Genomic DNA, 26,895 nt, shown 5'->3' with positions numbered 1-26,895 from the left:
ACATGTGATGTCAGAGCAACAGGCCGGAAGTCATTCAGCTCACTAGGACGTGATACCTTTGGGACTGGGGTGATGCAAGATGTTTTCCAAAGCCTCGGGACTCTCCCCTGTTCCAGGCTCAGGTTGAAGATGCGCTGTAGAGGACCCCCCAGCTCCGATGCACAGACCTTCAGCAGTCGTGGCGATACTCCATCTGGACCCGCTGCTTTGCTGGCACGAAGTCTCCTCAGCTCTCTGCTCACTTGCGCTGTTGTAACTATGGGTGGGGATGTCTCTCCTATGCTGGTATCAGCAGAAGAATTTGTGGAGGGTGCAGTACTCCGAGGTGAGAGTGAGAGTGGGTTAGGGTGGTCAAACCTGTTAAAGAAGTTGTTCATTTGGTTTGCTCTCTTCACGTCTCTCTCGATGGTGGTACCCCGCTTCGAGCTGCAGCCAGTAATGATCTTCATCCCATCCCACACTTCCTTCATGCTATTATTCTGCAACTTCTGCTCCAGCTTTCTCCTGTACTGCTCCTTCGCCGCCCTGAGCTGGACTCGGAGTTCCTTCTGCACGCGCTTGAGCTCATGCTGATCACCGCCTTTGAAAGCCCTTTTCTTCTGGTTCAAAAGGCCCTTGATGTCACTTGTAATCCATGGCTTGTTGTTAGCATAGCAGCGTACAGTTCTTACTGGAACTACAATGTCCATACAGAAGTTGATGTAGTCGGTAGTGCAGTCAACAACTTCCTCAATGTTCTCACTATGTGATCCCTGTAGGATATCCCAGTCTGTAGTTCCAAAACATTCTCTTGGAGCCTTCTCTGCCTCAGGGGTCCACTTCCTGAATGATTGTGTGGTTGCAGGTAGGACCCTCACTTTTGGTATGTAGTGAGGCTGAAGCAGAACCAGGTTATGATCTGCTTTCCCAAGCGCAGGCAGCGGGGTGGCGCTGTATGCGTCTTTAACGTTTGCATACAGTAAATCAATAGTCTTATTTCCCCGGGTGTTACAGTCCACATACTGGGAGAAGGCAGGTAATGTTTTGTCCAGCGTCACATAGTTAAAATCTCCAGCGATTAGCACAAGCGCCTCAGGGTGCTGCGTTTGTAACTTAGCAACAGCAGAATGGATGATTAAAACATCACAAAAAAATATTTAGTTCACCTGCAAGTGCATTTTGTATGTCTGTATGCATTTTCTAGTGCATCTCACACTATTGAATTAAAACATGAATGCTGTCAAAACAAAACAATGCAATTCCAAATACACAGATATTACTTATTCGTTTGTCATTTTGTTACATGTCACGGTTTCACTTCACAAGAGTATTCACATGTCCAGTTGCATGTGTGCTGTGTTTTTTAGTTAGTGAGATGACTGGCACTGCATGGAGTCAACAAGAGAGATGTATGGTGGAGTGTAGCCACTTAGGTTCACTCTTATGGAGTCATTTAAATGTTCATCTGTCAGTCTTGTTTTGAACTTTGATTTCATGACATTCATGTCAGAAAAGGCAGACTCACAGGGGTACAGTCAAAGTAAAAAGTATGTGAACCCTTTGGAATTATCTGGTTAACTGCATGAATTGGTCATAAAAAGTGATGTGATCTTCATCTAAGTCACAGGTACTGATATACACAATGAGCTTAAGCCAATGACACACAAAAAATTCTACTCTTTCATGTCTTTATTTTAAAAACGCATTCAACGTTCACAGTGGTAGTGGAAAAAGTAAGTGAACCTTGGGATTTAATAACTGGTTGACCCTCCTTTGGCAGCATCCAGGCGCTTCCTGTAACTGCAGATCAGACCTGTATATTGTGCGGGAGGAATTTTAGCCCATTCTTCCCTGCAGAACTGCCTTAACTCTTCCATATTCTTTGGTTGTCTTCTGTGTATGGCTCTCTTCAAGTCATTCCACAGCATCTCAATAGGATTGAGATCTGGGCTCTGACTGGGCCAATCCAAAAGGCGGAGTTTGTTCTTCTGAAGTCATTGTGCTGTGGATTTGCTGCGATGTTTGGGGTCACTGCCCTGTTGCATCACCCAGCCTCTTCTGAGGTTAAGTTGATGGACAGACACCCTCACATTATCCTGGAGAATTTGTTGATAAACTTGTGAATTCATTTTCCCCTCAATGATGGCAAGCTGTCCAGGCCCTGATGCAGCAAAGCAGACCCAAATCATGATGTTCCCGCCACCATACTTTACTGTATTGATGATGTTTTGACGTTGATATGCAGTGCCCTTTTTACACCAAATGATGTTCTGCTTGTTCCTCCGAAATAGTTCAATTTTGGTTTCATCACTCAACAAAACATTTTCCCAGTACCATTGTGGAGTGCCCAAGTGCTCTTTCACAAACTTCAGGCGTTCAGCAATATTCTTTTTTGATAGCAGTGGCTTCCTTCTTGGTGTCCTGCCACGGACTCCTTTCTTGTTCAATGTTTTGCGTATAGTTGACTCATGAACAGAGATGTTAGCCAGTCCTAATGACTTCTTCAAGTCCTTTGCTGTCATTCTAGGGTTCTTCTTCACCTCATTGCTGACTTTGCGTTGTGCTCTTTGGGTCATCTTGGCAGGGCGCCCACTTCTAGGCAGAGTAGCCACAATGCCAAATTGTCGCCATTTATAGACAACTTGCCTAACAGTAGACTAATGAATATCTAAAATCTTTGAGATGACTTTATAACCCTTTCCAGCCTTATGTAGATTAACAATTCTCAATCGTAGCTCTTCAGACAGCTCTTTTGTCTGAGGCATGATTCCCATCTGGATATGCTTCTTGTCAAAAGCTCAAACTCAAACTTTATAGTGTTTTTCTATCAATCAAAGTAATTCTAGGCTACACCTCTGAACTCGTTTCATTAAATGGACTCCAGGTGTGCTAAATTATGACTGCAATTATCTTTTTAAAAAGTCATTAGCTTCAGCTTCACAGTTTGAATGATTTATTCAATATGGTCAAAAATTCTCTGAAACTCTGTATCTTTAATTATAGGAGACTGTGTTTGTTCATTCTTGTGACTGACATGAAAAACACGACCGTTTTATATGGGAATCAGACATATATACATATACATATATACACATATATACATATATATATATATATACATATATACATATACCGGACCGAGGGGAGGGGCCTTCCTCACTTAACTCGACAGCTTCGGGGCGTGTTCCTTAACTCCACTTAACTAGCAAATGAGAGAACAATTGAATTCAACTTTGTTTGATATTTAAAATAAAGTGTTACTAAGGTCTTGATGAGTTTGAGTCCGGATATTCTGGTAAGAGTACGCCACATTGAAAAGACAGATTGCAATTCAAATTGTGTATCGTGATATGATTTTTTGGAAAGATCACCCACCCCTAATTTGACTAATCAAGTTTTCAAATTTATGTAGGATTTATTAACCCTTTGGCGAGCTACTTGGAAAGGGGTTACGAGCTATCGGTAGCTTGTGAGTGACGTGTTGGAGACCCCTAGACAGTGGCTGGCCCAAACCCTTACATCTCTGTTGCAGTCATCTAAAAACTCTTTCAGAGCAACGGGGTACTTAGCATTTTATTATTAGCATAGTATTTGTTGGGTAAATCCACAGAATAAGAACTTTGAGACAATTTCAATACTTTTAAATTAAAGAATTGTTCCATCTCTACTGAATAAGGAGCAAAAGGAGCCATCTTCCCTTCCATATCAAACTACATAAGTCTGTATATCAAAGAACTCAAACATGAACTCTTGGTTTAAATGATCATATGATTCTGCCTGGTTAAACCAGACCAGCGACACATTATCTTGAAATTATACAATTGAATAAAAGTTTCAGAACATTACCCAAAGATTTTCTACTACACCAAAGATTTCAAAGCACAGGTATTTTATAAAGTAAATTCTGAGTCTCTTTCCAGTCATTTCAGTCTATTAGCTTGATACTTGGTTTAAATGTGCATTATACCATAGCAAGGAAAAATATGCGATACCACATTTATCATAAACTTAAAAACATTATGCACATTAATGTTCAAGTCAAGTCGGGGAGCATGCACTGGTACAGTGCGTTGCTGCACCCACTACACAACGAAACACCTCGGGATCCCAGTTGGCAACCCCTCAGGCAGACATGCGGTCCAGTCCCACCATCCGGAAATGACCCTCTATCTGCTGCAGCCAGGCGTTACATGGGCGACCCCTTGGCCTGGTCCAGTCACTCAGGTCCCCAACAATGAGGACCTTATGAGCTGGATCACCCTCGGGGAAACGCGCCACATGGCCATAGTGCCGTAACTGACGCTCCCCCTCACAATACAGGCAATGTGCCTCATTCGGGACTCCATGACACAAAGTCAAACCAAAGGTACCCTAGGATTTTCCAGAGAGACACAGTACCAAAGGAGTCCAGTCCTCGTCTCAGGTCACTGGATAGCATCAATGTCTCGCAACCATATAGCAAGACAGGAAGCACCAGGACTCTAAAGACTTGGACCTTTGTCCTTTTGCATAGATATCAGGAGCACCACACACCCCTTTCCAGCGACCTCATGACCCCCTCATGCTCTCTCAATCCGTCTACTGACTTCATAGGAAGAGTCACCAGAGACATGAATGACACTGCCAAGGTAAGTAAACCTCTCGACAAGGTCAACACTCTCTCCACAAACAGACACACTGCTGATGGCTGTGCCCAAGAGGTCATTAAAGGCCTGGATGTTGGTTTTTATCCAGGACACTCGCAAGCCCAGACACTCAGACTCTCGAGTGCCCCGATCAGAACCTCCATTGACTCCATGAAGATCACAGCATCATCAGCAAAGTCAAGATCTGTGAATCTTTCTCAACCAACAGAAGCCTCACACCCGCTGGACCCCACGACCTTGCCCAACACCCAGTCCATACAAGCATTGAACAGAGTAGGAGCAAGAATACACCCCTGACGAACCCCAGAATCAACTAGGAAAAACGCAGAGGTTCTGCCTTCTCTCTGCACAGTACTCACAGTACCAGTGTATAGGCCGGCCATGATATCCAGCAACCTTGAGGGGATACCGCGAACCCTCAGGATGTCCCACAAGGCAGCTCGATCAACTGAGTCGAACACTTTACAAAAATCAACAAAGGCTGCAAAGAAACTCTGCCGATATTCGCATTTGCACTCCATGAGAACCCTCAGTGCTAGGATGCGGTCGATGGTAGACTTCTTAGGCGTAAAGCCAGACTGTTCCGGTCGCTGGTAGGTGAGTAAGTGATCACGGATCCTATTGAGGATGACCCTAGCAAGGACCTTACCCGGCACCGAGAGCAGTGTTATCCCCCTGTAGTTGCTGCAATCCAGGCGATCACCCTTCCCTTTCCAGATAGGGACGACAAGTCCCGTTTTCCAGTCAGTTGGGATGATGCCAGTCTCCCAAATGTAAGCAAAGATTGCTTGCAATGCCAGGAGGACAGCCTTACCACCTGCATGGAGAAGTTCACCTTGGATACCAAAGATCCCTGCAGCCTTTCATCCCCTCAGCTGGTTCGCCACCAGTGCAATCTCAGTGAGACTGGGTGGTTCACAGCTAATTGGAGGATTAGCCTCAAGGACCGTGGACCCAGAGATATCCAACATGCTAGCTGGAGGATCAGCTTTGAACAACTGCTCTAAGTAGCCAGCCCAGTGGGTCACAACTGCAGACATCCGTAAGGACTGTTCCATCAGCCAACCTGACTGCGACTCTCCAAGGAACAGATTCGGATGTGCATAATACTTCGATTCCTCTGTAAGCAGGACGTGGGTCGCTAGACCACAGAGGAATCTGTGAGCAAGTGATGCACCATCTAACAAATGCCTCTTTATCAGAGCCCTCGCAGCCGTCCTTTTCAGTTCCCGGTACAAACCAGAGTTGCCATTGAGCCGTGCGCTGTGACTCTTCTCGATGATATCCAGGGTGCCCTACAAGATGAAACACCTGTAACACCAACACAACCCTCAGTAACCTTCAGGTTGTTGTCACGGAAGGTCTCCCACATCACATTAGGATCGGCAGTTGACTTGGGTGCAACTGCCAATCCTAATGATTAATGTTCTGTTAAACTTTAATAAGCAGTGTGAAAGCCAAGTTAAATAGAATAAATCAAATGTAACACAGTCCCCATGAGAAGATTATATTGTCATAAAAATATAAACAAGGGATACAGGAAATGTACATTTTTTTTAAATATTCAGATTTTAATCGCATAATTCTTGCACTAGATTAATGAAATGCAATACTTTTGAAAACAAATTTTACACGCTGTGCAATCAAAGTATATTAAATGTTCCAACTCACCAGACATTTTAGCCTTTGGACCTTCGTGGTCAATAGGTTGGCTAGACAAAGAGTAGATGCGGATCTCTGCCACTGGGACAGCAATATCTTTTAAATTACTATGCAGACCAAGCACCTGTGCCCCTTCACTGGGGTGCTGCATCACCTGAAATAAAATTTAAAAAAAAAGCAATAAAAAAATAGCATTCATTAAATTTAATAACAAATGAGTGTAAATATCATACACTAAGCAAAATCTAATTGCAAATTTTTTTGTGGTACTCCACTCAGATTTGGTTTTAAACTTCTGTTCAAAGATCCTGAGACAGGTTCCAGCTTGACAACCGCAACTCTGTACTGGAGCAGTTCAGTTTAGAAAACTGATATCCAGATTTTGAACATTAAAATTAAATAAACTGCTCAAAAAAATTAAAGGAAGACTTTTTAATCAGAGTATGGCATCAAGTCAATGAAATGTCTGGGATACTGATCTGGTCAGTTAAGTAGCGGGGGGTTTGTTAAACGGTTTCAGCTGCTTTGGTGTTAATGAAATTACACTATGGTCAATGTCACTACTGGTAGCATGAGGCGATACCTGGATCCTACAGAGGTTGCACAGGTAGTCCAACTTCTCCAGGATATCACATCAATACACGCCATGGCCAGAAGGTTTGCTGTGTCTCCCAGTACAGTCTCAAGGGCATGGAGGAGATTCCAGGAGTCAGTGATGGTCTGGGGAGGCATATCCATGGAGGGACACACAGACCTCTAAAGGCTAGACTACGCCACCTTGACTGCCATTAGGTATTGGGATGAAATCCTTGGACCCATTGTCAGACCCTATGATGGTGCAGTGGGTGCTGGGTTCCTCCTGGTGCACCACAATGCCCGGCCTCATGTAGCGAAGAGTATGCAGTCAGTTCCTGGAGGATGAAGAAATTAATACCATTGACTGGCCCCCACTCTCGCCTGACCTAAATCCAGTAGAACACCTCTGGGACATTATGTTTTGGTTTATCCGACGCCGCCAGGTTGCACCTCAGCCTGTCCAGGAGCTCAGTGATGCCCTGGTTCAGATCAGGGAGGAGATCACCCAGGACACCATCTGTCATCTCATTAGGAGCATGCCCCGACGTTGGCAGGCATGCATAGAAGCACGTGGGGGCCATACAAACCACTGAGTACAATTCTGAGTTGCTGCAATGAAATTTCAGCGAAATGGACTAGACTGCTGCATCGTTTTTTCACTTTTGATTTTCGGGGTGTCTGAATTCAGCCCTCTGTAGGTTGAAATTTTTCATTTCCATCAAATGATGTGGCATCCTTTCGTTCCTAACACATTACCCAGTCCCTATCAGTATAGATATCCAGCATGATTTTTTTTCGTCCATTCAGATCTGATGTGTTTTCAAAGTTTTCCTTTAATTTTTATGAGCAGTGTAGATTTTATATATATATATAAAAAAAACATAATATGAGCACTAGAATTGTCTAAATTGTATAAGCAATTTACAGTGTCTAGACAAGGCAGTAAAATAATCTGAATGTTGGCCCAAAAATATATTAGACGTATGATGTAAATTAACATTGTTAAATAATAATGGAATCTCAGAATATTAACAGTATTTTTGTTGATTAAAGTAATCTCTTGTATGATGGAGAGACAGAGAGACGCAAAGGAGTTAAATCAGAGGTGTTCAATTCATTTCCTTGATGGACTTGAGTAGAACTTTTCACCTCAACCAATCATTTTAAAATGTCTGGTTTGTGCCTTTTACTGAAGTCCAAGTTTAGCTAATTTGATTTACTGGTTTTTGAACCTCAAAAGGTGGTTTTAAAATGCCCCAGCAAAATATGCTTTTGGGACAAGATCATGATATTTTATTGATAGAACGTCATACTCACAATCTGAAACACTTAGAAAAAGTGAAAAAGTTACACAGAATCACTGCATATGTAAATCAGCTTCTGGCTAACAATACATATCCGTCAACTATGCCTATTATCTGCAAAGTATTATGTTGTCGGAAGTAATATTGGTAAAAAGAAAGCTCTGTCATCAAAAAACAAAAATAACACAAGCAGGCTAGAATACCAATCTACTGCTGTTTATGAAAAGAGATGATAATATTAATAAATAAACTTTGTTAATTCTGAATTTATATTGTGAGTAACACTACAAGTTAACTAGCAATCAAATTGAATAAAATGTTAAATTTAAAGTAGGAATTAGCCTCTAATTAAAGGCATAGGGGGAGGTGAATGTGTGTTAACAGTTGCACAGTGATGGCATTACTACCTTATTGAACCAGCTTCCTGGGTTCAATTACTGTGCCCGGTCATTGCCTGTGTGGAGTCTGCATGTTCTCCCAGTATCTTTCTGGGTTTTTCTCTTGGTGCTGTGGCTTTCCTAAACACCAACATGTGGGTTAGGTTATCTGCCAGTTACAATTGCTCTATACAGGTTTGTGCTTTGCATAAGCAGGCACTGTGATAGATTGGATTACAAAAAACGCTGGTTGCTTCCTCACTGGGATAGGCTCTAGTCTGGAACATTCCTGAAACTGAAAGCGAGTTTGAGAATGTTGTTATCATTAAAAAAAAAAAAAAAACACTTGTTGCAGTAAAATTGTGCAACCACAATGGTCTGCCAGACACAAATGGAACATAAACTAGGTACAATTAGGCTTCAAAAGCATTTCGAATTGGCAGCCAAACATTCTCAAATCATTGATAAAAATACTATGCCAAATATGTTTGGAATTATAGTAGTAACACATATTAAGTTCAATAATTAGTTATAACAATTGCAACATTGCAACCCCTGGCTATCTTAATGGAGAAGCGGAAAGACTATTTCTTAGGTTAAAAGAAGAGATGTAGTCAAAAGTAGTGGACCAGCAGTATTATTTTGTGTTTGTTTTTAACTTTTGAGTTATACAATAATAAAAAAATGCATACTGTAATGTATTGAAGAATTATGGTAAAAATAATTGTTGCGTTAGACAGGAACAGAGGGGCATGGAGTTGGTTATTTTGTTTTCACTTTGTGCTATACATTGATATTTCCCATTTTACTCTTATCAATATTTTGGTTTTTTGTTAAAAAAAAAAAAAATTTTTTTGTTTAAATTGTTGTTGTCTTTTTGGGTTCAGGGAATGATCCAGACCACCTGCATTTTTGTCACAATAAACATATTTTGAATCCCATTAACCTCCTTGACATTATGAACATGCTTTACAGTGTAACCTAACTGTTGCAATACACATTTTATCATGCTGTACACAAATGAAAATCATATTTTTCGATTCAGTTGGCTTTTGTTTTTAATATCTTTAGTCAAAAAATCCAACTAAAAAGCCAATGAGGGTTTTTTGCAAATATGTTCCAAATCCTTCCTCCTTACATATCATGTTATTTCAGGTCATACAAATACACTTTGGTTATACAGAAATTGAACCTGAAGTAGACTGTACTACTGCTGGAAGCAAGAATGTTTGTTTACCTCCGCCATATTGATGAGTCCAACAGCTAATGTCTTGTAACCAAGAATGGTTCGATTCTTATATCTCTTCCTACGCTGTAGCATAATTTGAAGTCTATTGGCATCCCTTTTTAGAAAGTGAGGATACTAGAAAAAGAGCAAAATGATTTAATAACTACTAAAAATATTTCAGTTTAAAGCAAGAAAGATTCCACATGTCTGCAAATGTTCTTCACACTTCTTACCTGCAAAGAGAATGTAAGCTGAAGATCTGTTTCTGTAAGGCCAGCAGCAGAAAGGAGAATTTCATTGGAACGCAGAATCCGTTTTGAACCCTAAAACCAGAATGAAACAAAAACTATTTTAAAATGTAATAATTCATTCACATAATGTGAAAGAGCTATATTTTTTCATAATATAACTTTTTTCCCCCTTCAAAATCCAGATTTTCTGCATTGTCATTTTTCTTGGTTCAGAGCAAGATGGAACAGGAATCCCTACCATTTTCTGGTATCCATATACAGTATAACTACTTTGGACCACTATTATAATCTGCTGCAAATCTCTTCTTTTCAAAAGGATTCACTAACTGAGCTTTCTGTATAAAATATTTGTAATTCAGAGAGAGACAGAGAGATTAGGCTAAAATTTTTTTTTTTTTTTTTTAAATAATTCTATTTAAACTCTGAAAAAATAGTAAGATACAAGCTTCACTGCCTCATGGATTCTAAACATACAGTAATTTTCAGAAAAACAAAATTATCATCACCTGAAGTTTGACAGCGATCACCACTGAAGTGAGGTCTTTATCAAGTTCCTTCAACATAATTAACTTTTTCAGAGTTAAACTGAACAATCTGGGGGGAAAAAATAAAAAAGAGTACACCTTAATAAAAAAAAAAAAAAATAGCATACTGAAAGAGACAACAGCAAAACAACTCCACTACACAAAGCATCAAAAAGGAAGAGTAAATTTCATTATATTATGCAGAAAAAGAAAAAAATAAGAATATTACTTTTTTTTTTTTTTTTTAAATAAGCAGGTTTGAGACCACATGAATAACAACATTTCACAAAAGTGATTTTTGTATTAATATATTGGCTGGTGTACCATTATTGACTTTTTCTTTGTAAAATTAGAACAATTTTGAAGATAAATGTACATTCAGACAAACAAACTCTCCAATCATAACCATTAAATTCCTCCAAAATAATTTAAACCTTAATTAGAAAGTTTATTTTCTAGGTTTATCATGTTCAACATGTTAAAATATGCACAAAAAATAAGAAGATTTAAATAATAAATCAGCACTGCAATTTGAGCTAATTCACATCACTGAGAACAGAAAATGTGTTCCAATAACTCTGAAATCTGCCACTGAAGTAGCAAAATGGTTCTCAAGCTCTATCCATAGAAACTATGATGTAGGATTCTGTAACAATAAATATAAGCTTTTAATTCTTGATCTGAATTAGATATGCTACTGCAACTTTTATCTCGATACCAAAACACCTATTAAAATGAATAAGCTGTATTGGTCTTGCCTGTCAAGAATATTTTAGATATAAGCCACAGTCTTGCTTATTTGGAAAACATTTTTTTTTTGCTTACTTATAAGAATGCAAATGATTATTAATGTAGTTTCTCCTCTATGGCATTAATTGATGTTTGCAGCTATTTAGTTACAATAAAGGAACAAATTCTTTATTAAAAAAACATTCTTGTTTTCATTAAAAAATGACAAGAGTAAAATGGCCTACATTTCCAGCAAAAGATAGATCACAACACTCACAGCTTGACAGCAATAAAATAAAAGCTAAATTAACAAGGAGTTTACTGAAAAGCAGGAAATAGTTACCAGTTATGAAACTGATTGCAACCTGCAGCTGCTATGCAAGTGTCCAGTCAGAAACCAGTTACCTAAAATAATGCATGTACATATTATAACAACCATTGTAATAAATAAGGTAATGGTAGGGTAATATTAAGAAGCAGTCACTTGAAACCACTTTTGTTTAAGAAGAATGGCTAAGTATACACCCACATACAGTAAATTACTTAAGCAAATAATATAGCTCTAAGGTGGGTAAAAACATGGGGGGTCTCAATGTATGACACTAAGCTTAAAGCCTTTGAAATGCTTTTATACCTTATCCTAGATTTGTGCTCTTCTAGAATCAGACCACTTATAAGATTAGAATACCCTTTGGTCTTCATCTTTTGAGGGTTTCTTCTGAAAGCCTGTAACATCAGGTGGGTCTAAACAGAAGAAGTAACAGCTCCTTATTCAGTTAAAGTGGGTGATCCACCTGTTTTCTTCACAAAGGAGGACTCTATCAAACCAATATGTGACCGAATGTAATTATATACATTTATGTTTACATATATTTTTGTTAGTGGTTCTTCTTTACTTTGTTTACATTAATAATGTATGCATAACTTATTATTTTTTCTTTTTCACTTTTTTCATTTCATATATAAATGCTCTTTTTAATTATGTCTCTGTCTCACACAAATGCATTTTTCTTTGTGTGTGTGCTACTATTGTCTACAAGTATTAATTAGACAACAGACATTAGAAAAATAACCAGAGAATAAGTATTTCATATACTGTACCTTAGATTTACACAAGGGAAAAAAACTCATATCAGATTTACAAAATACTCTTCTGTTGAAATTTTGTGACAGTTACTGATTAACACCGTATACTGTTTTATAGATCACCAAAAGGAAGGAAAATTAAAAAATAAACAAGCATTAGAGACTGGAATTTTTTTCAGGGAACTGCATTTTGGGCCAGTATTATTACCATTTCAAAACACTGAAAAAAGTGGTCTTTTATAGAAGTAATTTAGAAATTTAACAATGGAATAAGGATCACATAGCACCATTTCAGGTTAAGAGCTTTGCTCAATTTAATAAAGTATTTTAAAATAATAATGTATAATGCTAACACTTTACAAGATTGCAAAAACAGCTAAAGAGGTTAAAATTCAGTGATACTGACTTTTTAAGTGAAAGCTGCCCAAAAATTTTACATAATAGGAATCCTGCAGAAACCTAATCTGAAGACCTCAATTGAAGGAATACAGGTATATATACTGTATATATATTTTTAATTACATCAATGTTAGTTTATTTGGATTATTTCAGTTCAAGAAAAAATATGTTCATTTTGATTACTGTAGATAAAGCAAAAGCCTTGGCTCAAAAGAAAACTAGGATTCAAAGAGGTGTTCCTAATTATGTTACATGTATGACTGAAAGAAATCACATCAAAAAAGGCAAATGAAGACAAATATGCACATTACTGTAAAGCGAACCAGAAACAAAGTGATACTTATTTTTAAACTTTGTGACTCATCCATTGATAGCATCACAACTGACTGTACTAGCACACCTTATTATTCTGAATCAAGCATGCCGTGGGTGGAATTTAACGAATACATGGAATGACTGGGGTGCATCAAATAGAGATTTGGGAGGTACACATATGCTGTTCTAGTCATCTGACAATATGTTTATGGAAAGTACAAAAATTTCTTGTTAAGCATTTTTACAATCAAATATTTATATTTATTGTAATATTACATGGTGTTTTCACTAGCAAATAAATACCTACTACTTACATAAAGAGGTTAAAATCTCCGTAGGTAGCCTAAAACTTTTTAAATTGACATTTTTGCAGTACTGTACAAAACTAAGCCACAGTTATTGGTTCTCAATAAATGCTGTTTTTAGCAAGTTTGTGTCAATACCATAGCAAAGATGGTAAACAGGAAAGCTCCAAGTATAAAAGGAATACTAGTTGGCATAATATTTGCACTGTCTTCTGTCCTGGATCAAGTAATATTGCATCAGACTTAATCAGATCCATAACACCTCACAAAAATCAGCCTTCTGAACATCGTCACAAGTGCTTAATCTACCGTATATCCAATCTGGTTAAAATGCTACCAGTAAAGTCTGATCCAGATGATTTTGTTGCATAAATATCTTCTTTTAACCAATGGAAAATTACTAAATTCCAGTACTTCTTGCACTTCACATCTCTGTTCATTAATTCTATATCAATTTCTCATCTTCTCACTTAGTAATAGGGCATGTGTTCTCATTTTTTTTATTCTTTCCATGCATTCTTCCATAATTATGATGAATTAAACTTTCCCATGAATGCATACAAGCTACTTTCTCAACTTTCTCAATTTCATTAACAAAATGACCAATAAATTTGCCTTTTGAATATCATTCTGCCAGTTCAAAAAAGAGTTAACACACAAAAATTTACAAAAATAAAGATAACGGAGGTGTAATAGCAGATGTACATCCTACATTAGCAAATTTATTGCATCTACTACAGGTACTTTAAATGATGCTAAAAAAATATGAGAGAATGAAAGCTGTACAGATCTTAAAAAGCTTGATTTCTTGTGTAATTTAAAAAGCAGATTTATATATCGCACTAGTAGTATGTACTTTTCCTACATTCTCTCTTATTACCATGAAGTTTGCTTGGCTTCTCCACAAACTAATCATACAGTAAATTCAATACATGACAGGAGGAACATCAACATTTAAAATTAGCTCTTGACTAATAAAGTAGTCACAATTATCTTTGTTCTCAGAGTGGCACAAAAATTCTCTTATTTACATTTTGTTTAAAAAGATTTTCTTTTCACATTACATAGAGACAATTTAAGTGACTATGTACGTGGCACGGTCGTTTGTACTAGACAGGCTGGTCGGAGTATTTCTGCTGATCTGCTGGGATTTTCACACACAACCATCACTAGGGTTTATTGAGAATGGTCTGGAAAAGTGAAAATATCCAGTGAGTGGCACTTATCTGGACGAAAATGCATTTTTGATGCGAGAGGTCAGAGGAGAATGGCCAGACTGGTTTCAGCTGATATTAAACTTTGGCTTTGAATGGATTGTTTCCAGTATAACAATATTTTATGCAATAAAAAATAAACAAATCAAAGTGTGTATCATCAGTAAGTCAAATAACCATACGTAGAACCTTAAAGCAGATGGACTAGAGCAGCAGGAGACCACACCGGGTGTTTCTCCTGTCAGCTAAGAACAAACAACTGAGGCTACATTTCTCATGGGTTCACATACAAACAAATGAACATAGTACAAACCTTTAAAATAGCCACAAATCTATCAAATGTTTATAAGATCAAGAAGATAAAAGGTTAGCATGCTTAACAAGTTTACAAGTGAAACAGACAAATGTTAAGTTAACAAGCCTATTGCTTACAAAACAGCATCTTAAATTCTTCTTTACATCTTTTTCTAGTTGAAAATGTGAGCTGCTGTACTTAACAACAACTTCACTCACAGACCAAATTCAGATAAGCAGTGTTTGTTTTCATTAAAGGACAAACAAAAAGGTCTGAATTCATTAAATAAGCTTTCTTTATAAAGCTTTGCTCTCTGATACACTGGGATTCAGAAAATTCAATCTCGGCTAAACCCTGAAAAGTACAATTATCCTCATGGGACAATTACTCTATGTTCTGTGTGTAAGTAGAGGAAAGTAGGATTTTAACAGTTTTTTTTTTTTTTTGTAAACTCCCAAGTACAAAATCTTTAAAGCGTTAGTATACGTCTGCTTCCAGTTTTCATTCTAATGATATGGCTGCAGGCTACATTAAATTTGCCATTAATAGGACTGCTTGTCTGAAAAAGAGCAGACGAAACCTATAAAATACTGTTAAGAAACCAGCACACCACAGCAACAATACACTTTTCCTCTAGAATGGCAAAAAAACTGGTATGGCATTATATTGCAGCGTATTATAAAAACATGGTATATTCCTAAATTACAGTCTGTCTTGAATGATATATTGATTCACAATACATCTAACATAAGGTGACACTGATGTTCTATATTTAAAAAGGGGAAATTTGTAGAATGACAAACCTCTTAATACCTTCTTTGGTGAAGAGGAGTATATGTAGCTATGTATGAAACCTCTGCCATTTAATTCTCAATAATACAAGACCAAAAGAGTGAGATGAGTGATCATGGCATTTCAGAAGACTTGGCAACAAAAATCCAGAGCCGAGTTATTTGAATAAAGCTATTTAATAATCTGGTTATTTGAAGACTAAACAACATCAGTCAATGATCATGTTTCCCTAAAGATTTTCACATGAAGAATTAAAATATTACAGGAAAAGTAAATTATATTCTTAACTGATATCTGTTCATTTATATAGTATATATTTATTCCAGGAAAAATAGAACATGGATCACTTCATGTATCCATATTCTCTGCATCATGATGTTAAGAAAGAAGCAGAAGGCTGCACTAAACAGAAACAAGGGGTAGCATTAGGTAGGAGTAGTGGTGCAACTCTAATAATCATTAGTCACATATATAAAGCTTCTTTAAGAAACAGAAAAATACCTTTGAACAACCCAGTTGTTCTTCTTTTGATGTTTGCAGTTGAGTAATTGTTTTCATACTATAGTACATTGTGAACAGTGAATGACCAAACCCAAAAGAATATACAGCCAACAGCCAAAGTCCAAAACAAATGATGATTTATATACTATATGTTTGTAGGGTGATGCAAGTAAGAATTTCACTGTATCTGCTATTCAACATTTCACCACTCTCAGGCACATGAGGTTGGGTAGGTTAAAACCAACAAAAGAAAAATGTAATAAAGAACAGAACTCTGGCTTAACCAAGCCTTTAACCCTGCTCCTTCATGATCTCAAGTTGACACTCGATTCCAGCACCTTGTCCTAATATTCCTCCTCCATTTATACCCATACCATTGCTCAACTGGATATGAAACCAGAGGGCCTTTTAAAGAATGACACATTAATACCTCCAGGATTCTGCTCAAAAGGCCAGCAAATAGTTCATTTGTTTTATGCCATGCAGCCATTTCCTTGAAGGGCCAAGAGTCCCTGCCTCCGACCAGCTTTAACCTTCCTTCTAGTGTACTGCCTGTACTGCCTCCTCCAGCTTCCTGTCCAACCCAACTCCTGGACAGAAGAAAATCCCTGCCGTGCCTTCCTACAACCTAGTCATCCTTGACAAAATAATGTTTAAGAAACTAAGTTACAATTACTGAAAGCATAAAAAACGTAATAAAGTAACATTTTTTTATGAGAAAAATGTGGAAAAGTGACAAACCAGAACTATCTGCATTGGTTTTCTACCAAGGGACATAATAAGTGTTAGAGAGAAATTCTGTATTCAGCACGTCCCTGCATCAATCATGTGTATTTCATAGCTATCCAAACTAAATTTATATTTGAGATTTTCAAATATTATTTATCATTTACTACAACCATAGTATAGCTGGAAAATCCCTGCTTTAATAAGCCAAGAAAAAGACATGCTCATAGTGGGCAATATTTTGTGAGTAAAAATCAACTGCTTCACTAAAGTACTGAAAACTGATGTATGAACAAAAAATAACTAAATAAATAAAAATAAAACTCCATTCTTTATTTCACAGTGATGACCAACATTACATATATGTACTGTACTTGGTAAAATGACTAACCATAGGAGCATCCTCTGAGATGGCAACTACAATACCAAAACCAATATAAGAGATGATTGGCAGGTAAGGTATTATTGGGGGCTTTAGGCTTCAGTATGATATGATCTTGGATAGCACACACAGGCAGTCTGGTGTAGTGGTTAAGGCTTCGGACTTCAAACCCTGAGGCTGTAGGGTCAAAACTCACTACTGACACTGTGCGCTCTTGAGCAAATCACTTGACCTGCCTGTTCTCCAATTGGAAAACCAAAGTGATGTAACCAATTGTATCATAAATGTTGTAAGTCTCCATGGATAAAGGCGTCAGCTAAAAAAGTAAATGTAAATGTATAGTAAACAACATTAAAGTACACCTCATTTCTCTCCAGGTTGTGTTAAAACAATTATTTTACTCCCGAAAGACGAGAAACATTAATTAAGAAAAACCAGAGGCAAAATGAGGTTAACACTAAATGCCTTCATAATATCCAGTACTTACTGTAATAGATATTATACAATAACAAATAGGAAAAATATCTCTGCGTGATCTACTTTAATGAAATTTGTCAAAAGAATGCCAGCTTGTACCAAGCACAACATGGGAAGAAACTGAATTTAGTCTCAAATAAGAACTAAGTTAATCTTAATTGTTTGTTTCACATAATGATCTATTTATGCATTAAATTTACATTTCTCAAATATCCATACTGGAGCAGAGTTCAACATGTTGCTTGAGAGACATTTAGAAATGGACTGGCTGGCTACTGAAGCCCCAAAAAAGTACTGGTCAAATAACTACGCAAAGTAATTATTAAAAGCACTGCTTTTAAAACTAAAATTAGGGTTAGGGTTAAATGTCCAAAAAACACAAAGTATATTGAACCTACTTTGTGAATTACAGGACTACTGGCAGCACTCTTCTTTCTTAATCACTGCTAAAAAATTAATCTAAACACAACATAAGAAGTTAAACAAAATGTGAGACACTCAAAATAATTTTATCCATTAATTCATCCACCATATTTCCAGACCTACTACTTCTACTAAAGAGTGTAGAACACCTGAGCGTGTGTCAGCATCAGGCAAAAGGCAGGAATAAACCTTGAATGGGATGCAACTTGAACAAAAGAAATACTACGTTCTGTATCTAAAGGAATGATTCACAATGTGCACTCTTTGATAGTGGAAGACAACCCGAGTAATAATAATAATAATAATAAGTTTTATTTATGTAGCGCCTTTCATACACTCAAGGACACTTTATAATTCATTACACATATTAACAAAACAGTAGAAATTACATACACAAAAAAGAATACTACTCATTGAAAAGATGTGTTTTTAACAGAAGTTTGAAATTAATAATAGATTTTTCCTCGCGAAGCCTGAGAGGGAGAGAATTCCAAATTTAAGGGGCTATCACTTAAAGCACTGCCATCCATAGTTACTAACCTGTATTTAGGTACAGTGAGTAACTTAGCGTCCGATGATCGTAATGCACAGGCAGAAGAGTAAGGAAGCAGCAGCTCCGACAGATAATGAGGGGCTAACCCATGAAGGGTTTTAAAGGTGAGAAGAATAATTTTATATTTGATTCTTGAAGAAACTGGTAACCAATGTAAATCATAGAGGACAGAAGTGATGTCAGCAGATTTTTTTTTTAGTGTGTACAAGTAAACGAGCAGCAAAATTCTGAACATATTGTAATCTAATGATATACTTAGTCGGGAGACCATAAAACAAAGCATTGCAATAGTCCAGATGGGTAGTGATCAAAGCGTGAATGAGTGTTTCAGTATCTTTCACACTGAGGAAAGAATGCAGATGAGCAATGTTGCGAAGATGAAAAAAGGCTGTCTGTACTATTGAGCTAATGTGTGCTTGAAAAGTAAGAAGCTGATCAAAGATGACACCCAAATTACGGACTGATGCTGAGGGTTGAACCAGAATCCCATTAATGTCAATTTTTAGCCCACGAAGGGTAGAGAGGACAGATTTGGTACCAACTAATAAGATTTCTATTTTATCAGGATTGAGTTGTAAAAAAAAGTTCCTATATATTGCTGAAGTCAAACGTTTACATACACTTAGGATGAATTCTTAAAACTCACTTTATAACTCTTCCACAGATTTTATATTAATATACTATAAATTTGGAATATCATTTAAGACATCTACTTTGTGCAGGGCAAAAGTAATTTTTTCCAACAATGATCACAGAAGGATTATTTCAATTTTTATTAACTACATTACAATTCCAGCTGGTCATACATTTATATACACAATGTTAACTGTGCCTTTAAACAGCTTAGAAAATTCCACAAAATGATGTCAAGCTTTTAGCTTCTGATGGCCAATTAACCTAATTGGAATAAACATGTGGATGTATGTTATGGCCTGCCACCAAACTCACTGCCTCTTTGCTTGACATAATGGGAAAAACAAAATAAATCAGCCAAAACCTCAGGGAGGAGGAAAAAAAAAAAAAAAAAAAAAAAAAAAAAAAAAATTGTGGCCCTCCACAAATACGGTTCATCCTTCGGAAATATTTCCAAATGCTTGAAGTTTCCATGTTCATCTATACAAACAATACGCAAGTATAAACACCATGGACCATACAACCGTCATACCTCTCAGGAAAGAGTCGCATTCTATCTGTTAGAGAAGAATGTACTTTGGCACGAAAACTGCAAACAATACCAGTAAAACAGCAAAAGACTCTGAAGATGCAGGTGGAAACAGGTAGACAAGTATCTATATCATCAGTAAAATGAGTCCTATATCAACATAACCTGAAAGTACTGCTCTGGAAGGAAGAAGCCACAGTTCCAAAGCAGACATAAAAAAGCCAGACTGCAGTTTATAATGGCAGATGGGGACAAAGATCTTGCCTTCTGGAAAATGTCCTCTGGTCTGATGAATCTGAGATCAAATTGTTTGGCCATAATGACCACTGCTATGTTTGGAGGAAAAAGGGTGAGGTTTGTAAGCCAAAGAACATCATGCCAAGTATTAGGGTAAGAGCATCATGTTGTGAGGGTTCTTTACTGTAGGAGGGACTAGTGCACTTCACAAAATCGATGGCACCATGAGGAATGAAAATTATGTAGATATACTGTAGCAACATCTCAAGAGCTCAGCAAGGAAGTAGAAGCTCAGTCACAAATGGGTCTTCCAAATAGAAAATGGGCCAGAGCATATCTCCAAAGCTTAAAGATAACAAGGTCATGGTATTGGAGTGGTCCCAACCTCAATCCAATTGAAAATCTGTGAGCAGAACTGAAAAGGTGTGTGCGAGCAAGGAGGCCTATGAACCTGTCTGAGTTATACCCATTCTGTCTGGTGGTTTTCCAGCAACTTATTGTAAGAGGCTTGTGGAGGGTTCCCAAAAACATAAGGTTCAAGTTAAAACAATTTAAAGGCAAACCTACCATATATTAAAGTGTATGTAAACTTGTGACCCACTGGAATTGTGATATTGTCAATAAAAAGTGAAATACTCTGGTTTGTGAACATTGTTGGAAAAAAAATACTTTTGCCCTGCACAAAGTAGATGTCTTAAACGATATGCAAAATTTATAGTTTGTTACTATGAAATCTGTGGAGGGCTTATGAAGTCAGTTTTAAAGAATTCACCCTGTGTATGAATTTTTGACTTCAACTGTACATAAGCAGAATCTGTGAACTCCACGTCCAAGGAGCTGTGAGCTGGCAGAAGCAACCACTGTGCTACCCATTTCACTCAACTCAGTTTAAGTACTTTACAATTACCTGTACAAAATGACTTTAATCATTCACTTTAAGACTGAAATAATGTTTTTTGATTTGTAAATATGCATAAGAGAATACTTTTGCAGTAAAACCGATCAAAACACTAAGTATATGAAGTAAGTCGCAACATTTAAGGAGAATAATTAATCTTAACGTTTCCATATTTTACAGAAACCTTTCTTCAAAAAGACCTATTCAAACAGCACTATTAATGCAGATTAGATTTTAAATTTCTGGACATTCTGCAATGGCATGACCTGGCTTGTTATGCAATTTGCTCAAAAGTAGGGATTAAACAATAAATCCTGTGAATTACAATTCCAATGTATTAGCCAAACATGTTGTATTCCATATTACAGTAATAGGGTTTGAAAACTGAAAGTCTCTCTCTCTCTCAAAATTGACCAATACCAAAGGTGATGACACCGCTGATAAATTAGGCAAATTCAGCAAAACCACCTAAATGACTTCTCAAACATATCTTTATCTTTGTGAGGTTGCAAAAATGTACAGCCTTTGACTCTCTCTTCAAAATTTTAACAACATAGGTTAATGGCACGATAAACAGTAACCCCAATGCATGGCAGGAATGTACCTTTAACATGTGTGTATACAGTGCATTGCTAAGGTAGGCTACATCCCTTCTTCATTTCCCCACACATTTGTAGCTTCAGGTGTGGTGAAATACAGTCTTTGTGATACAAACTACAGCGCTATCAAATTATCCTTTTAAATATATTGTGGGTGGAAGTAATAAGAATTTAAACCAAAGCCATGAAATATACTGTATAAAGCTTGGTAGCAATACTACTGTAGTGACCAACTGCTTTCTGTTAATTTTGACCCAGCTCAGGATTAGCTGGGCTTAGAAAATGGTATGATTTGAAATTCCTTATAAACAAGTTAACTATATGGAAAGGTATGACGAAAAAATACTGCTGCAAAGGACTGATAAGCAAGTCTACTTATAAATGCAAGGCAAAGGATTAACTACTATAAATGACCTTGAAATATGAAGCTTATAGGTTCAAAGCATCTTTACAAAGAAGCTATACTGAGGAGCATAATGTAATCTGAGAAAAGTAATACGCTTCAATACAACAGCGACTCACCGTTATTTGTCAATTTGTTGTTTTTTTTTTTTCTTTAATAATACACTGTAAATTGCCAGAGATCTAAGAAATACTCACAACTGATCTCAATTATTTTCTCTAGGTAAGGGTTTCCCAAGTTCAGTAAAACAAATCTGTACACATCACCCTGAGTCATGCTTGGGGTTAATGCCAAGGAGGTTAAACCAGCATCAGGCACAAAACGGGAGCCATATCTGGGCATCCATCATAATGTATAATATATATTTAAATGTTTACGTGAAAATTGCATTTTGGTGATATATTCGTTTACTGAATTTTGTTTTACGTATATCTGAAAATGTGAATACATTTGAGCTTGTTAACAGAAAGCATGTCATGACAAACTGAATTGAGTACCAAGTATGAAAATGCATACATAAATACATAACTAGAGAAGCACTGTAAGTTTAGGATCACGTAATGCATTAACATAAATTTACACAGACGTGTCAAGAAATAGCGCAAGTCATTTTCTGGAGACAATGGGGGGAAAAAAGTGAAAAAGTAGGTACTTGTCTATAATATCAGCCTCACTGTGACAATCTGTGGTAATGAATACATTTAAGTAATAAAACAATCACCACCCTTGAATTGCTACTAGCTTAAAATTAGTTACAAAACAACAATACATCAAATCAATACATAGAAATTAAGTTGTTTGAGGACTGCAGAAAAAACTACCTGAGCAAAGTACAGCTCAGATACATGAACAAAAGAGGTTCACCATAACTTTTATTTACAGTACACAGGGGAAAAAAAGTAAACTCTTCTCTATAAACAGGATTTGTTACCAACTAAATGATCACCCAAGCTGAATTACTTCTTTTTCGAGACAAAGGGTATTGAATTAGTAAAGGAAAAAAAATTGTTTGGCGAAAACAAAACACACAATATTAGCACAAACACCTCACGCCAACTATCAAGCATGATGGTGGAGGGGTGATGATTTGGGCTTGTTTTGAAGCCACAGAACCTGGACACCCTGCAGTCACTGAGTTGACCATGAACTCCTCTGCATACCAAAGTATTTTAGAGTCAACTGTAAGGCCATGTGTGCGACGGCTAAAGCTTGGCCAAAATTGGGTCATGCAACAGGACAATGAATCAAAGCACACCAGCAAATCTACAAGAGGAATGCTGAAAAAGAAAAGAATCAAGATGTTGCAATGGCACAGTTAAAGTCCACACCTCAACCTGATTGAAATGTTGTGGCAGGACCTTAAGAGAGCTATGCATAAATGAAAGCCTGCATACCTCAATGAAGTAAAGCAACGTTGTAAAGAAGAGTTGGCCAAAATTCCTTGACAATAACGCAAGAGACTGATAAAGTCATACATAAAATTATTACTTCAAGTTACTGCTACTAAAGGTGGTTCTACAAGTTATTGAATCATGGGGAGTACTTAGTTTTTCACACATGGCTTCTCCATTTTGGCCTAATTTTTGTTAAATAAATAAATAATGACACAGTGGAATCTGTTGTGTGTTGTTTTATACCTGAAGTTAGATTTACATAATTTTAGGACCCAGTAAAGACCAATTTTTTTTTTTTATTATGTTCTGATACATAAAACAATATAACTAAAAGAGCGTGTTCTTTCTCACATGACTGTATATACTCAGAGGCCAATTTATTAGCAACACCAATCTAAAGCAGGATAGTGCCCCCTTTTGATTCTACAGCAGCCTGAAATCTATAAGCTGGTGGAAACTTTGATGAGCGATTTTGATCCATGCCAACTCAATAATATTGTACAGCTCTTGGAAAATTATTATGTATCCAAAAAATCTGCAAGTTCCATACTATCTGAAAGAAGCTCTGTTGGATTGAGACCTTGGGATTGTGCAGGATATTGGTGTAAACCACCCTGCGATAGCACGCTTTGTTATGTGGTACATTCATTCTGCACTTTTTTTAAATGAGTACTTCCAGCAGGATAAACTATAAACTGATGCACATGGTCAGCAGCAATGCTTAGGTATGCTAGCATTCAAATGTTGTTCAACTGATATTAAGTGGCCAAATGTATACCAATAAAACATTCCATTACACTAGGGACACCATCTAGTAATGCTGGCAAAGGACAACATGCATCTGTAGAATGTTTTAAAATTTCCCACATTGTGTCTTTTTACAGACATAATATAAACATATAGTGGATTTACAGCTACAAGCCATAACTTTCATATTTTGTGGTTACATTTTCAGGAAAGTCATGACAAAAGCACTGCACAATCTTACAAAAATACATAACATAGAACTACATCAAAAACACTTTTACCCTGGTGAGTTGCTGCCACAGTAACTTCTAAATTTCAAACCCATTTTGCTTTCATGTCTTACTGCATAATTACTTAGACATGAGCGTGCTTGTTCAAACGTAATTGTCTTGTCCCTTCAAGTAAAACCCAGCTATTAGGAATCTCGTACATCTTCCCCGATTACCAATGTCAGGAATAGAATCCACCATGTATTTATTTCCTTTTCAAATCATTCCACAGCCAAGGGAACGGATATTTTTTTTCTACTTGGAAATGTGCGACTTTACCTTTCAATTAACCAATAAAAAAATCCTTTGATCTATAAAAGATGTTGTTTTGAAACCATGGATGGGTGTATGAAGCTACCTGTACAGTTGGAAATCCAGACAATTACTCCTTTTTCAATTTTTAATTAGCATTTTTGTTTGTGTAATTTTTACAATCTGGTTTAAAGAATTACTGTACAATAAAGAGGTTGCATTACTGTAAACAATGTTACAGTGACTTTTCCAACAACAGGTGACCCCAAAAATAAAGGTGGAATAAGAAAACAAGTTTAATTGATTTGCAACACATTCCATTTATGCACTGATCTTCTATCAAAATTGTGCTCCCTCATGGATAATAAAGCAACTACAAACCCACTACAAAACCTGTTCATCTATCCTTCAGAAAATTAGAATATTCTGATTAACTTGGAAGCACTGACTAACAGAGGTTTAATTCCCTAACTTTCATCTACTTATTACCTAATAGGCTAGAAGTGAAGTGTAGGAGTCAAAATGAGGTCACCACAAAAATGAAATGGCCAACAATACAGGGAAGTGGTAAAGCAGCTCACAATACAATCATACTGGATGTCTTGAATTATTTTAAAAGCTATGGAAAAGCACAAGATTTTGAAATATGCAAAGTATTTTGCTCTGTCAAACATATTTAAAATGATCTTAATCCTGCGAGACTGAAAGTACATGTGAATTTTAATTGACAACTACCAGTAACACAAACAGTAGCAAAGCTGTGCTTTTAAAATAAATCCATCCAACATGTAAACTTGAGGATATTATTGATTTTATATGGCGTGCAAATTCTAATCTGCCATAGATGCAAAGACTAAATATTTTTTGCTCGACTTCTTCCAGCACCTCCTGCCAACAATGAAGAGATGCAGATCAGATGTGGTGAACCTTATCGTAAGCATGCATCATTTGCATATTAAAAAATGGACACTAAACCAACTTTAAATCAAATTTTTACCCTAGAAAATTAAAATGCACTAAACCCCACACATACTGCAAAACATGTCATCTTGTTTAAAGGATACTAGATTTATGCTATACTGTGCTCAATACTGCAAGCCCCATACCAGACATTTGCTGACCTAGTTGTTTTAAAAATAGCAAAATAAGAAAACACGCACAAAATGAAATTATGTTAGCTCTTTTTATCAAAACCAGAAATTTGGCTTAACACTTCAGTATCATGTTCATTTCCAGCTTAGGACAAAGAAAACAAAGTTAAATTCTTAAACCTAAACACTGCATTAGCAACAATTTTTTTTTTTATAGCTTTTATGCAATGTTCTGAATTTGCATCTCTTTTTGCGTTGTATACTCTAAATATACTATGAAAATGTGGCATTCAACGACCTACTCAACAGGTGTATTGCATATAGGCTGCTGTCAGCCATGAGATGCCATGCATGAGTTTTCACATGCAAGGTAATGGATGATATACCCACAAATAGGACTGTGGGAGGCTGGGTGGGCAAGATATTAAGAAAGACACAAGTCAGAAAGGAAATGTCTTTCAGTTCCATTGAGTATTGTCTCATTGTAATAAAACAGAAAATATAAAACTAACTTTTTCCAAAGGCCATGAATCTCAAAAGAAACATGTAAAATTATTCATGTGAAACTAATGCACTGAAAAAAACACCTTGCACTTAATATATTCACTGTACACGGGGAACAAATGAATTTCCAAAGAAATAAAATAAACACAAAGCATAATCTCAATAATTCACCAGATATTCCTAAAAACTCTTGCCACTAGTACAAAGTGCCATATAGCGGAATTTTATTAAAAATAAAAGTATGTCTCTACTAACTGATTGCAAATAGTAAAAATTACTAAGTTTACCAGCACACTGATTAGCAAGGAGTAATTCAACTATAATACCAGGCTAACAGTATTTGACACCTTAAAACTTTGTTTCAAACAAACAGTGGATTTGTGAGAGAAGTCTGTGAAGACAATTATTACCTTGAAAAACACTAAGAGTGGCCAAAAAGGCAATGTATTAACACTAGCCTGTAAGGGAGGGTGATAAAAAATAAACCATTAATCGTAAAAAAAAAATTTTAACTCAACCTTATTTTAGGTAGGCACAGTGGTTAAGGATTTGGACCTTAAACCCTAAGGATGTGGGTGCAAATCCCACTACTGAC

The 26,895-nt window shown here is 36.7% G+C and overlaps 1 protein-coding gene across 2 annotated transcripts in view; it reads right to left on the bottom strand.

The window, feature by feature from the left end:
• Positions 1-26,895, bottom strand: part of LOC114652606 (phosphofurin acidic cluster sorting protein 1-like) — a 142,511-nt gene that overhangs the window by 93,726 nt on the left and 21,890 nt on the right. For both annotated transcript variants that reach the window (XM_028802970.2, XM_028802975.2), the window contains exons 2-5: positions 10,530-10,617; positions 10,006-10,095; positions 9,782-9,907; positions 6,297-6,441 (exon numbers count right to left, since the gene is read on the bottom strand). In XM_028802970.2, the coding sequence (XP_028658803.1) occupies positions 6,297-6,441; positions 9,782-9,907; positions 10,006-10,095; positions 10,530-10,617 (449 nt within the window). The remainder of the gene's footprint in view (positions 1-6,296; positions 6,442-9,781; positions 9,908-10,005; positions 10,096-10,529; positions 10,618-26,895) is intronic.

The sequence above is a fragment of the Erpetoichthys calabaricus genome, chromosome 1, assembly GCF_900747795.2.
Source record: "Erpetoichthys calabaricus chromosome 1, fErpCal1.3, whole genome shotgun sequence".
Classification (NCBI taxonomy): domain Eukaryota; kingdom Metazoa; phylum Chordata; class Cladistia; order Polypteriformes; family Polypteridae; genus Erpetoichthys; species Erpetoichthys calabaricus.
The sequence above is the reverse complement of the archived record's forward strand: the minus strand, read 5'-3'. Positions and strand labels throughout refer to the sequence as shown.